This window comes from Giraffa tippelskirchi, chromosome 2 (genome assembly GCF_054371585.1).
Source record: "Giraffa tippelskirchi isolate mGirTip1 chromosome 2, T2T-mGirTip1v1.2.pri, whole genome shotgun sequence".
Classification (NCBI taxonomy): domain Eukaryota; kingdom Metazoa; phylum Chordata; class Mammalia; order Artiodactyla; family Giraffidae; genus Giraffa; species Giraffa tippelskirchi.
This window is the reverse complement of record NC_137276.1, coordinates 188,013,260-188,028,161: the sequence shown is the minus strand read 5'-3', so window position 1 is coordinate 188,028,161 and position 14,902 is coordinate 188,013,260. Positions and strand designations below refer to the sequence as shown.

Here is a 14,902-nt window from a genome sequence, read left to right as displayed (position 1 = left end):
CCCAGGACTGAACCCTCCTCTCTTACGTCTTCTGCACTGGCAGGCAGGTTCTTCACCACTAGTGCCACCTGGGGAGCCCCAAAATATATACCTCTATAAAGTATCAAATCAACTTTCAGAATCAATTCTAAGTGGTCACAAGAGATGGTCAAAGGCTATCCCAAGTGGTTCTTTTACAACTTTCCCATGTTCCAGAGCTACCCAAAGGCACAGAGGGAAGTTTGTGAAACATTTTTTCTGCTATCCAGACTGTAACAATGAAGAAAGCCTCACAGAGAATCCTTAAAATATCTTTTTAATTAGTTTGGGTTTTCCTTTGGAAATACCCAAGAGTTTCAAACCACAGCTCATTAGAGCTGGCTAGAGTTGGGGGTACTCCGCCTCACAGCTTGAAGTGATCAAATATCTGGCTCTGTGTCATAGATGCAGGAAATTTCTTCCTGGACCTTCTTGTCATGGCTATTTATGATGTGGAAAAGATATAAAATTTCTTGGGAATAAAATGTCAATCATCTTTCCCAATCCTGCTGAGTAACTAACCCTAAATGAAATATTTTGCCAAAAGAAACACAAATTATTGGGATATGATTGCTTTGAAGAAGGAATGAAAGAAACAACACTGAGTCACATGTAAGCTAAAGCACGACAGCCAAGAGGGTGGGAGATAAGATGTGCTTCCTAGGAAACCATTCACAACAGTGAGGATTGTTCTAGAAGAGAAATGGAAGAGCGGCTCTATTCCTTGTGACTGGATTTGAAAGCCAAAGGGACCTTGAAGTGAAGTGAAAGAGTTAGTCGCTCAGTCTTATCCAACTCTTTCTGACCCCATGGACTGTAGCCCACCAGGCTCCTCTGTCCATGGGATTTCCCAGGCGAGAATACTGGAGTGGTTTGCCATTCCCTTCTCCAGGGGATCTTCCCAAGCCAGGGATTGAACCTGGGTCTCCTGCATTGCAGGTGGATTTTTTACCATTGAGCCACCAGGGAAGGAACGTTAGCAATGGTCCCTTGAATGGCAGAATTCAATACTTGGTACTAAGCTGATTAGTTAAGTATTTGGGAAAAGTACATAACCTCAACAATGCAGGACCTTACTGCATGTAAGACAGCAAGATAAAACCCACATAGTTTAAATTATTACAAAATCAAACCACTAAAACTAAAAAAAAAAAAAAAAAGAGATTTATCTGATCTCTGGATAAGGAAGAACTTACTAAAATATCAGGCAATTGAAGATATGACAATGGAAAGACAAATAACTTCATTCAGCAAATTAAGACTTGCCTATTTCACAAATTCCCAAAACAAAATTGATAACAAATGTGACAATAATGTTTCTAGATGATATCACAAAGTCTTTGTTCTTTAGTGTCTTTAAACGATTCAATAAAAAACCCACAAGATGCCCAATAAACAAAGAACTGAAACTAAAGATCATTAAATGGAAAATACAAATGACTAATAAATAAGTGAACTAAGTGCTGCTTCATCAGCAATCAGAAATAGAAATTTACAAACCATTTTACCTTATTACACTAGCCAAAAATTTAGTGATGGAAATACATAATGTTGAGAATCAGGGTACTACATCAAGATAGCTCTGATCCATTGTCAGCAAGACTGCAAATTGGTAAAAAAAAAAAAAAATTGACCAGACATATTAGAAAGGTTAAAAATTGTTAAAAATCTAAACTACTAATTCCTGGTCTAAGTATCTACATGTCTACTTTAAGGAAGAAATCAGAAATGCGAACAGGATTCTAGACGGGAAAATGGCAGGCACATGAAATATACAGACACTGACTGCGCTGAACAGAGGCTGGGCATGGGTTTGGTCTGGTTACAGACCAAACCAGTTGCTTCTTCATTTTGAAAAGGGTTGGCTCTTTTAAGTAGGAAATGTTAGAAAATAGACGATTTGAACAATGGCAGGGTAAGGAGAGCATCTACTAATTCACTCTTGAAACATTTTATGGTGGAAAACAACCCACGGGACAGAAGATAATAAGAATAACCTCAAAATAAATGGAATACTGAAATACTAGGTTAACTATGTTGAATATCAGAATTTTAGAGCTTTGGGACAGGGAGGCCTGGCATGCTACGATTCATGGGGTTGCAAAGAGTCGGACATGACTGAGCGACTGAACTGAAACAAATTAGAGATAATTTGGTCTCACACTTCTACCTCCATTTTCTGAGAAAGAAACTAATTCCTAAAATGTCACATACCAATACTCGATAGCTAGGCAGGTAATCCAGTTTCAGTATTTCATAAAAGGACCAATTCCTTATTTAAATAAAAGTATAATACTGCTGCTAAGTTGCTTCAGTCGTGTCCGACTCTGTGCAACCCATAGATGGCAGCCCACCAGGCTCCCCCATCCCTGGGATTCTCCAGGCAAGAACACTGGAGTGGGTTGCCATTTCCTTCTCCAAAAGTATAATACAGACATTTTTAACAGACCGTGCTTGAAAATAACGTGGTACATACCACAGAGTGGACTTGGTCATAGGTACTTTGGATTTTCCCATTTACTTTGCTTTTACCTGACAAAAACAAAAAGAAAATGACATTCATTTCATTCTTCTTTATCCTAAATCAATTCTTACTAGTCATTATGAAGACAACTACAACTACTGCTGTAACATGGGCATATTATTTTATTTATCATTTCAACACTGATCCTAATGATGTTTGAAACAAAGGTTGATAGGAAACAAGCCTCAGGCCCCATAAAGTCTTTGCATGTTCATTTCCACTGGCCCAGCTGTTTCACTGAATATTCATACACGGTATTGTTTTTTGGCTCAGTTACTGTTCAGAGATTGATTTAAAACAAGACCAATGGCCAAATAAATTTTGAATGATTTATTACTGTCAAATGTTAAACATTTTTCAAAGAAACACTCACTACTAGAGTAGATACTGAGTTATTAATGCTCAACTTGTTTACTTTTATATTTTCATTAATACAGAAAATGAGAATTAGCTCATATTGCACAACTAATAAGATAAAAATTTATAATTAGGAAAAAATAGTACAGAAAGCTTGCTCAAAAGTTGCAGTACTTACTTCCAACAATAGTCTTGTGATTAAAAATCTTACTCCAAATTCCACCTTCTACATTGTCTTTCACTCCGAATTCATAAACCGTGTCAGGCTTTAGATTTTCCACAATTGTTTCAGTGGCTGGACAGAGTTGAAAAATCCATTTCTTTTCCTTATCCTTTTCTCTATAGCGAATTGTGTAGTATCTGTCAAATAACCAAAATATGCTGTAAAACCACAGGGAGATTCAGAATGTATTTCAAGTTTCTTAATATATCACAGACCCCCATGGACTCTTAAAATTTAATACTGGCTCCTGTTAAGATTTTTAATTTGCAAAGAGCATGAGAAGAATTGCTCAATGTATGCTTGAGCTTTTAGTTTCTAATAGTGAGTTCAGGGACTAGGAAGGAGCATAATCATGGTCTGACAGAATTCCAGCTCTCTCAGTTCTATTTGGAGAAGGAAATGGCAACCCACTCCAGTATTCTTGCCTGAAGAATCAAATGGACAGAGGAGCCTGACAGGCTCCAGTCCATAGGGTCACAGAGTCGGAGAAGACTGAAGCAACTTAGCACATAGCACACACAGTTCTATTATTTGCTACTTTGCAAAGTGAAAGTTTGAGAACACTAAGCATTCATCTTTTTCTAAATGAATAGAAAAGAATACAGACATATTTTTATAAATATTTAATATTATGGCTTTATAACTGGATGGGTTTAGCCTTTTAATCCCATGGAGGTATGTTAAAGGTAATTGAGTTCAGTTTTGTAAAAGAGGAACCTCAGACTCTAATGCATCCAGGACTGCATTTCAGGGGTAAAATTTTCTCATTATTAAAAAAAAAAAAAATCAACACCAACAGTCAAGCAAAGAACATAGTGAGAAAGACCAAACTATGCAAATTCAAGATCACTGTTACATATTTGCTTTGGGCTTCATAATATTCAGAAACATGTACGGCAAAGTGATGATAATCCTCACCACTGGTTTTTTTTTTTTTTTCGCATCTTTATCACATAGTAGGCTTTGCATATATTATCTCATTTAATGACGCAACAGGCGATACATTTAGTTGTCACAAAAACATCTTAAGTGGTAGGAATCATTAATCCCATGTGAAAACAATGTTTCAGAAAGATCACTTCAGTTCAATTCAGTTCAGTTCAGTCGCTCAGTCATGTCCAACTCTTTGTGACCCCATGAATCGCAGCACGCCAGGCCTTCCTGTCCATCACCAACTCCCGGAGTTTACCCAAACCCATGTCCATCGAGTCGGTGATGCCATCCAGCCATCTCATCCTCTGTTGTCCCCTTCTCCTCCTGCCCTCAATCTTTCCCAGCATCAGGGTCTTTTCAAATGAGTCAGCTCTTTGCATCAGGTGGCCAAAATATTAGAGTTTTAGCTTCAACATCAGTCCTTCCAATGAACACCCAGGACTGATCTCCTTTAGGATGGACTGGTTGGATCTCCTTGCAGTCCAAGGGACTCTCAAGAGTCTTCTCCAACACCACAGTTCAAAAGCATCAATTCTTTGGTGCTCAGCTTTCTCTACAGTCCAACTCTCACACCCATACACTACCACTGGAAAAACCATAGCCATGACTAGACGGACCTTTGTTGGCAAAGTAATGTCTCTGCTTTTTAATATGCTGTCTAGGTTGGTCATAACTTTCCTTCCAAAGAGTAAGCATCTTTTAATTTCATGGCTGCAATCACCATCTGAAGTGATTTTGGAGCCCAGAAAAATAAAGTCAGCCACTGTTTCCACTGTTTCCCCATCTATTTGCCAGCCCAGTGTCATCTAGCCAGTGATGTTTACCAGCAGCAGTGGCAAAAACAGAAAAGAAGGAAAAGCTCCTCTGGCTCTGATCTGAACAGCCTCCCTAAGTGGGGAGGCTGGACAGATCAGGACAGGGGGTATATTGCTCTTGGACACAGCAATGAGAAGGGCTACATGTATCAATACCAATAGGTTTTATGAGCAGATTATGAAAAAGAAAATACAAAATGATGCATGTTTTCAATTCTCTCTCAAAAATTTAGTATCTTTCCCCTACTCCTCATCCCACAAAATTAAATGGACTAAGATTTACGTCAATTGCTTTTATTTAAAGCCCTAAAGTCCCTTATTTACCCAGGCTAAAATTGTTTATTGTATCCCCTCTAAGCACCAGACACAAGTTCTTAATATGAAAAAAAAAATTACCCAGAATATCTAGAAATAAGGGCCAGGACTATCTACATAATTTGTGGAGCTCATTGCAAAATGAAAACATGGGGCCCCTTATTCAAGAATTATTAAGAGTTTTAAGACAGTGACAACAGAGCATTAAACCAAGTATGGGTCCTTCTAAGTGGGGAACCTCTGTAACTGTATGGGTTGCACACCCATGATGTCAGCAAGGGGGGTATAGTTTTGTAAGTACGCAGAGGGGGTGTATCTGTACATTCAGTTTGCTTTCCTATTAGTTAAAAACTACTGAGATGCTTGAAATCATTCACTAGCTTGCTTCTCCCTAGTAAAAGCAGCTCTCTGGACTCCATACCCCATTCCAAAGTCAAGAAGACAGAACAAGTGGAGGAGGCAGTTCCAGCCAAAACACTAACTGCTACTGGGAACAAATGCTATAGAATACTAGTCCTCTGCGTCCTGTGAGTTGAACCATCAACAGCAATTTATGAAACATATTTGTTGACAAGTATGTCATATGGAAATTCTGTTGCTTTTTTTCCCCCTGCTATTACAGGACTTCAGAGAAGTGCAGAGAAAACTAAAATTAGAGCAGATGGGCCTCCACAGCTTTGCATCTCTAGTTTGGACACATTTCTCAGCTGCTTGCATGATCTGGTGGAGGTGGAGGGCAATGCTTACAGAATTACCAAAGGTAATCTGGGGATTCCAGGGTTCCCAGTAAATTTGATTTTATATCCTCTTCCTAGGAATAAAATCAGACAGAAATATTCTAAGATTATGTTAAAAAAAAAAAACCTAGCCTGTACATTTTTTTTTTCTATTTTGATCACAAAGCATTCTAAATAACCTCTCTTGTACCAAGTTTGGCAGAAAAAATAAAAGTGCAGGCAGCTAGGCCTTCTTCTTGGCTTCAGTTAGGTTCCCTCACCAATACTGGCTTAATTGGTAACTGTATAATATAGGCAAGTTCTAAATTTTAAAAGATCATAAACAAGGGTACTTAGCTATACAGTGGTGAAGCATATTTTCTTGATTTTAAAGCAAAATATAGGCCTTATGATAAAAATACTGCACAACCTAGCACAGAGTAGGTACTCCATATATGTCATGGAACTGTTAGGCAGGAAGTTAGGCATGAACAACCAGCTGTGTCCTGGCAAAAAAGGATGCAAGCTGATCTCTAAACCCCACCCCAGACACACCCGGGAGAGCTCAGAGATATGCTACAAAAATAACCACAGAGACTTTTCCAATTCCTGCAGATGCACCCTACAGCACACAGTGGATACAAATTAACCACAGGGGCTTCTCCAACTCTGGCACATGCCCCCTTGATGCACAGCTGTGTCCTGAAGTAACCTTAGGCAGCCAGGAGCCCATCAGGGGTTCATAAATATTCTATACATACAGACATCTGATGATAACAGATTGAATTATGGGAAGTTCAGTTCAGTTCAGTTCAGTCGTTCAGTCATGTCCGACTCTTTGTGACCCCATGCATCACAGCACGCCAGGCCTCCCTGTCCATCACCTACTCTCAGAGTTTACTCAAACCCATGTCCATCGAGTTAGTGATGCCATCCAACCATCTCATCCTCTGTCATCCCCTTCTCCTCCTGCCCCCAATCCTTCCCAGCATTAGAGTCTTTTCCAGTGAGTCAACACTTTGCATGAGGTGGCCAAAGTATTGGAGTTTCAGCTTCAACATCAGTCCTTCCAATGAACACCCAGGACTGATCTCCCTTAGGATGGACTGGTTGGATCTCCTTGCAGACACACTGAAACTATAACTACAGAAAACTAGCTAATCTGATCACATGGACCACAGCTTTGTCTATCTCAGTGAAACTCAGCCATGCCGTGTGGGGCCACCCAAGACGGATGGGTCATGGTGGAGAGGTCTAACAGAATGTGGTCCACTGGAGAAGGGCATGGCAAACCACTTCAGTATTTTTGCCTTGAGAACCCCATGAACAGTATAAAAAGGCAAAAAGATAGGATACTGAAAGATGAACTCCCCAGGTCGGTAGGTGCCCAATGTGCTACTGGAGATCAGTGGAGAAATAACTCCAGAAAGAATGATGGGATGGAGCCAAAGCAAAAACTATACCCAGCTGTGGATGTGACTGGTGATAGAAGCAAAGTCCGATGCTGTAAAGAGCAATATTGCATAGGAACCTGGAATGTTAGGTCCATGAATCAAGGCAAATTGGAAGTGGTCAAACAGGAGATGGCAAGAGTGAACGTCGACATTCTAGGAATCAGCAAACTAAGATGGACTGGAACGGGTGAATTTAACTCAGATGACCATTATATCTACTACTGTGGGCAGGAATCCCTTAGAAGAAATGGAGTTGCCATCATGGTCAACAAAAGAGTCTGAAATGCAGGACTTGGATGCAGTCTCAAAAACGACAGAATGATCTCTGTTCTTTTCCAAGGCAAACCATTCAATATCACGGTAATCCAAGTCTATGCCCTGACCAGTAACGCTGAAGAAGCCGAACTTGAACGGTTCTATGAAGACCTACAAGAACTTTTAGAACTAACACCCAAAAAAGATGTCCTTTTCATTATAGGAGACTGGAATGCAAAAGTAGGAAGTCAGGAAACACCTGGCATAACAGGCAAATTTGGCCTTGGAGTACAGAATGAAGCAGGGCAAAGGCTAATAGAGTTTTGCCAAGAGAACGCACTGGTCATAACAAACACCCTCTTCCAACAACACAAGAGAAGACTCTACACATGGACATCACCAGATAGTCAACACAGAAATCAGATTGATTATATTCTTTGCAGCCAAAGATGGAGAAGCTCTATACAGTCAGCAAAAACAAGACTGGGAGCAGACTGTGGCTCAGATCATGAACTCCTTATTGCCAAATTCAGACTTAAATTGAAGAAAGTAGGGAAAACCACTAGACCATTCAGGTATGACCTAAATCAAATCCCTTATGATTATACAGTGGAAGTGACAGATAGATTTAAGGGACTAGATCTGATAGACAGAGTGCCTGATGAACTATGGACAGAGGTTTGTGACATTGTACAGGAGACAGGGATCAAGACAATCCCCATGGAAAAGAAATGTAAAAAAGCAAAACGGCTGACTGAGGAGGCCTTCCGAATAGCTGGGAAGAGAAGAGAAGTGCAAAGCAAAGGAGAAAAGGAAAGATATTCCCATTTGAATGCAGAGTTCCAAAGAATAGCAAGCAGAGATAAGAAAGCTTTCCTCAGCGATCAATGCAAAGCAATAGAGGAAAACAACAGATTGGGAAAAACTAGAGATCTCTTCAAGAAAATTAGAGATACCAAGGGAACATTTCCTGCAAAGATGGGCTCGATAAAGGACAGAAATGGTATGGACCTAACAGCCGCAGAAGGTATTAAGAAGAGGTGGCAAGAATTATGGGAAAGACATGCGCAATAGAGCCTGCTGTTATGTAACTTGCAACTGCCAATCAAAACTCTCCTGTAGATGAATATGTGACAGCCCCATTTTGCATGTGCCCAGACATGCCCCCTTCCCTGATTGGCCTTGAGTGTATGCCCATTTGCATTTTGCACAGAGCAGAACCAAGTGGAGAAGAGAGGGAGTAAAAAAGGGAAGCCAAGTGGGATCATGGCCACTCCTTCAGGGTCAACTCACTCTCATGTCTTGGGAATGTACTGTCTGCTGTCTATTTAATGAAATATCTGTCTGCTTGAGCTGTAACCAGTCTATTGTTTCGAATCCCTGCTTCGATGAGACAGGAGCTAAGAAATCCTGCCTGTTTGAGCTGTAGTCTGTCATTCCAAATCTTCGTTACAATGAGACAAGAACTGAGGGAGAGAAATAAATTGATGCAGCAAAACAAACAGAATGGATACTTTGGTACTCATGGGGTCATTCTATAATTAGAATATAGTTGCTCTAAATGGCCAATGACTCAATCACCAAAAAATACTGATTTAAGCCATTATATCTATTGTTGTATTTTGTAATATATCATTGCATAAGGCTTCACTTACCAGATCTCAGCATTCTCATAGAGTCAGTGTAATGGAAGGAAAGTTCAAGAAATGTCTATATGGTACATTTGCAGAGGGCTTACAGATATTTTTAAATTTATTTCCGTGTTTCTGTACAATAAATTCTGAAATTAGCAGATCAAGAATTATTATAGAAGAAAGAGAGAGGCTGGGAAGTGTCTAAAGCCTGAGAATGAGTGGCAGAGCCAGGAAAAGGGTTGTTTCCTGGCCCATAAACCAACACCATGTGTACTACATTGGACTATCTTTCTATTGCAGGGTTTGCAAAAGGAGACGCAAAGAGAAGGTAAAATGAATCCAAATGGGAGAGAATTAAAAGGAATCAGAAGTTCTTTTAGCATTACTTAAGGCTTCCATATAATCAGAGACTTCGCATTATTGTCTGAGGATATCCAGGATCAAAAGTTGACTGCACTTTCTTTCTGTGGTTAATCAAATTTGGGCACAAGTGGTTAGAGAGGCAACAAGTCTATTAAAGATAGAGGTAGCAGCCAGTGAATGTCATCAGAGCAGACCTCTGGAAAGCCTGACCAGCAACTGGACATTAGAAACAAGGACATCTCACATCCCAATTAAGTGGCTAGGAACTGTTGAGGGTGGTGTTTGATTCAGCTGGCAATATTCTGTGCTTGGATCTCCCCAAGAGTCCAAAACTGACAATAGTCATTGTTATAACTTAAAAAATATCAAAATTCCTCCAAATGAAATGGAGAAGACAGATAGTGGCTTGGCTTGGATCTCTTTCAGCTGCAAAATAGTAGCATGCCCTCAGGAGAGTCTCTTTGCCCACTTACACATCAATTTTCTACTTTGAAAAATGGGGGTTGGATTAGACAATCATTGAATCCTTTCTAAGATTTTATTCTAGCTACAAATAAAACATTCTATTCTAATGAAATTCAGAGACAGAACTCAGGCTAGAAACGCCAGAGGTAGAAATATCATAAATAAAGTTTATGATGTAACTGGCACTGAGTTCTACTAAGTGGAGAAATTGAATAATGTCAAAGTAAGTCTAGTCCTTTTACAAACCAGCCTGGATTGATGCACATGTTTGGTCATTTTGGGACTTTCTATACTTTTTTTTTTTTTTAGCAATTCTTTTATTTCTATGTGATTAATCACTATATTTCCTACAACATCTATTCAACACATCATCTTTTTTTTCTTTCTCTTCACACCAAAGGACACGTCCTGATGCCCCATTGTCAATATCCTTACTCCCAGTCTTAGGCTGTGACTGCTGATATAAAATCTTCCCTCACCCTCTTTCTTTCAAAATCTCTCTCTCCTCCTTCACTCTCTCTTTATCCCTCTCCTATTTTAGGGTTCTCCCTTCTAAAAATAACTGTCTTGGTAATTTTATTCTGTTTTATTATTCCATCCACTCTGCAACCTTTCTCCTGATTCTTAGAGACTTTCTCTGAGTCAAAAAGTTGTTCAACTATTTTCCATTATATCAAAGCTAGACTAAAACTAATATTTACCTCTTATTCCTGTCATTACCTTTTAACACAAATTTCTCCAAAGTAATCTATTTTTTTCTGTTCTCTTACTGCTCATAATGCCCAAATCTCTTTGCAATCTTGTGTCTGACCTGTTAGTGTAGTAAAACGTCATGATCAAATCCAATGATTTAAGCATTTGTGAGCTTCACAACTTCCTTAAAATCTACTCATCATTCTCAAATGTGCTCCTATTCCTGTTGTCTTCACGTTCCTTCTTCCCAATGTCCACTCTGTTTTCAAGTCCAGTTATGTTTCCCTGAGTGATACCTCTCATACTTATCTTGTCTCTACTTCTGAATAGCACTTACAGGCCTAGTACAGGTTCTTACTATCTCTGGACTCTTGGAATAATTTTCAAACTGGAAACCATTTCCAAAATCTCTTTATCACTTGCTGCTGCCTGATGTAAGTTCAACAAAAGAAAGACGTCTCTAGTGATTTTAGTGCTATCTAAAATGGAACAGTTTACCTGAAGTGGCAATTATCACATAATATAAGGTAACTAAAAAAAAAAAAAAACCACAAGAAGATTAGCAGCAAATTCAGTCTCATTTTTTGCAAACTCTTATGCAAGAATTTTTACCTGATTCTATTCATGCCTTCTAGGGTAGGTTGTGGTGTGGCCCAACAGAGAGCATCTTTCTAAGAGTTGTGTTCCTGTCCCTCCCACTGCCCCCCACCTTGGTCTGCTTGCAACCTCATCTCTCTGAGGTCCTCGCCCTTGATGTCTGGACAGTCCACCCTCTATGTGGACAAGGACCTTCATCTCTGACTCCTGCCCACAGCCTGTGCCTCCCCTGGCCCACTCCACATATGTTACATGTGTCATCGCATTTAATTCTGGCATATCTATGAGATATTACTATTATTACTCCCATTTTACAGATTTCAGAGAAAGTTCAGGGACTGAAGGGACTAGCTAGATGATTTTTAAAGCTAGTTTTGGACATTCCACTTGCCTATTCACTTGTACATTTGTTGAGAATTACCTCTGTAAAGTGTGATTCTACGTTGTGTGTGTGATGGGAGACAAATATGACACCAGGCATAAATTCAAATATGGCTCACAGAATAGGGAGGGCAGTAGATGTACATCTGAATACGACTAAAGGAGGCAGGATGAAAAGCAGAGCATCTGAGGGTGGTTGGGTATGGCACTCTGCAGCCTGAACTTATAAACTGAAAGTATGACATCCTACCCAGATTCATGGAAAGGACAAGATCAAATCTAAGCCTCATGTCAGGAGAATGACTCACAGATTCCTTGAGACAGATTCTTAGAGAAATTTTGTGATTTTTTTTCTTTAACCAGGTAGTGGCAACCTGGGGGAGATTCTTCGACAGGTAAATAGAGTTGAGCAGTAATGAAGGAAGCTCGATTTATCAGCAGTGGAAGAATTAGAGAAAAATTGGAGGGAGGAATTTCAACTTGCTATAATCCCGATGAGATAACTGGGCTTCCTAGGTGGCACTAGTGGTAAAGAATCTGCCTGCCAATGCAGGAGAATCCCATAGACAAAGAAGCCTGGTGGGCTACAGTCCATGGGGTCACAAAGAATTGGACACGACTGAGTGACTTAGCAGCAGCAGAGGAGATAACAAAGGAGTGAATCATGGAAGAAATATAATAGGGGAAAGAAACAGATCAAAGTTATATTTCTACAAAATAATTGATGAGATTAGACTTCTTATAGGATATGGGTACCAAGGAAAGTATAAATAAAATTCAAAACTCAATTTTCGAACTTAAGAAGAGGGAAGTTAAAGTGATAGAAGAGGAGATTTTTTTTTTAGTAGTATAGACAACATTAATTTAGTTTGAGTTTGAGGTGCTGAATACTGTTACCTGGTCATCCTAATGAAAATATTCAATGGACAATGAAAAAACATCCTTAAAACTGGGCCAAGATCAGAGGTTCAGATTGGAGGTCATTTACATCCTTACACCACTCGTACTATTCCTTGTAGAATAGCAACATCAGAGAGTCCTGGGAGCTTTTGAAAATGAACAATCTCAGGCTCTTCCTCAGGTCTATGGAATCAGAATCTGCATTTTAACAATATCTTCCACATGATTGAGTATGTCAAGGCTGTATATTGTCACCCTGCTTATTTAACTTATATGCAGAGTACATCATGCTAAATGCTGGGCTGGATGAAGCACAAGCTAGAATCAAGATAGCTGGGAGAAATATCAATAACCTCAGATATGCAGATGAAACCACTCTTAGCAAAGAACTAAAGAGCCTCTTGATGAAAGTGAAAGAGGAGAGTGAAAACGTTGGCTTAAAACTCAATATTCAAAAGACTAAGATCATGGCATCTGGTCCCATCACTTCATGGCAAATAGGTGGGGAAACAATGGAAACAGTGACAGACTTTATTTTGGGGGGCTCCAAAATCACTGCAGATAGTGACTGCAGCCATGAAATTAAAAGATGCTTGCTCCTTGGAAGAAAAGCTATGACCAACCTAGACAGCATATTAAAAAGCAAGAGATATGACTTTGCCGACTAAGGTCATATAGTCAAAGCTATGGTTTTTCCAGTAGTCTTGTATGGATGTGAGAGTTGGACTATAAAGAAAGCTGAGGGCTGAAGAATTGATGTTTTTGAACTATGGTGTTGGAGAAGGCTCTTGAGAGTCCCTTGGACTGCAAGGAGATCCAACCAGTCAATCCTAAAGGAAATCAGTCCTGAATATTCATTGGAAGGACTGATGCTGAAGCTGAAACTCCAATACTTTGGCCACCTGATATGAAGAACCAACTCACTGGAAAAGACCCTGATGCTGGGAAAAATTAAAGGTGGGAGGAGAAAGTGACGACAGAGGATGAGATGAGGTTGGATGGCATCACTGACTTGATGGACATGAGTTTGAGCAAGCTCTGGGGGTTGGTGAAAGGGAAGGGACAAGGAAGCCTGGTGTGCCGCCGTCCATGGGGTCACAGAGTTGGACATGACTGAGCGACTGAGCTGAACTGAACCACATGATTTGCAAGTATATCAAAGTTTGAGTATCACTGTTCTATGTAGACATGATAATTAAAGACATGGCTTACAGCTGAGATAAGGAGGATACATAGGTGAGATATCCAAGGATAGATCTCTATTCCATATTTGAGAGCCAGGATAACAAGTAAGCAAAAGAGAAGAGAAAGGGAGCAAGAGTATAATCTAAATAAAATTTCAAAGGAAGAAAGAGTTCAAGAATGGGAGGATGGCCAAAACTTCCACAGAGAGATTTAAAAGAATAAGAACTGAGAAAAGAATCTATGGGATCTAGCAATTAATTAATCACTGATGATCACCAAGAGAAGTTTCAGTGGAACAGAAAGAGGGTGGGAGCCAGTGAAAAGGAATAAAGACTGTGAATGTGGTCAAGGAATCAAGAATATGAGAGCATATTAATCTGAGAAATTCTGGAATTAAGAAGAGAGACTGAAAAGTAGCCTGGAAGCTATAACAGGGTCAACAGAAAATATGTTGTTTAGGGGTAGGGAAATCTTGAGCATGTTTATAAGCAAGAGGCAGGGCACAAATATCAGTGAAGAGGAAAATGCAGAAGAGCAAAGAATATGGAAGGAACAGAATGATAAGCACTGTCTGAAGGCAGAAACATGCTCCGTGGTAAGAACAGAAGAGACGTAAGGGTAAGTCTAGGATGAAGAAAAAGTGAGCCAATGGCAGACTGCCTAAATTTTCTTCAGTATTGCAGAAACCAGGATGGACTGGGACATGAAGAGAGTCAGAGTCAGTAGCCAAGATGCTATTCCCAGGATTCACGGTAAGGTGCCTAGACTGAAATTGTTGACATGGAAATAGAAATGGAAAAGTAGAAGATAAAGATACTAATGTGGGTATTTCTCAAAGGCAAAACAAGTGTAACTCAGAGCCCCAATACCTATAGGAAATGAAGAATTTTTAAATTTATGGAGTTTCATATTAGGGAGAGTAAAAGAATTATGGTACTTCAGAAAATAAAAAGACAAGAGAAGTGATATTTCACGAGCAAAGTATGAATTCAATTTTGTCCTAATTTTGAAGTAACAGTAAGGCATAAAAGTGAAAATGCTGACATTTCACTATTTATTCATTCAGCATATATT

At 39.5% G+C, this 14,902-nt stretch overlaps 1 protein-coding gene across 8 annotated transcripts in view; it reads right to left on the bottom strand.

The window, feature by feature from the left end:
• ABI3BP (ABI family member 3 binding protein) overlaps window positions 1-14,902 on the bottom strand; it is a 286,699-nt gene that overhangs the window by 157,535 nt on the left and 114,262 nt on the right. For 5 of the 8 annotated variants that reach the window (XM_081572436.1, XM_081572437.1, XM_081572439.1 and 2 more), the window contains exons 5-6: window positions 3,078-3,259; window positions 2,495-2,550 (exon numbers count right to left, since the gene is read on the bottom strand). In XM_081572436.1, the coding sequence (XP_081428562.1) occupies window positions 2,495-2,550; window positions 3,078-3,259 (238 nt within the window). Of the gene's footprint in view, window positions 1-2,494; window positions 2,551-3,073; window positions 3,260-14,902 lie in introns of all 8 variants that reach the window. The other 3 variants (XM_081572441.1, XM_081572442.1, XM_081572443.1) reach the window with 1 other exon arrangement.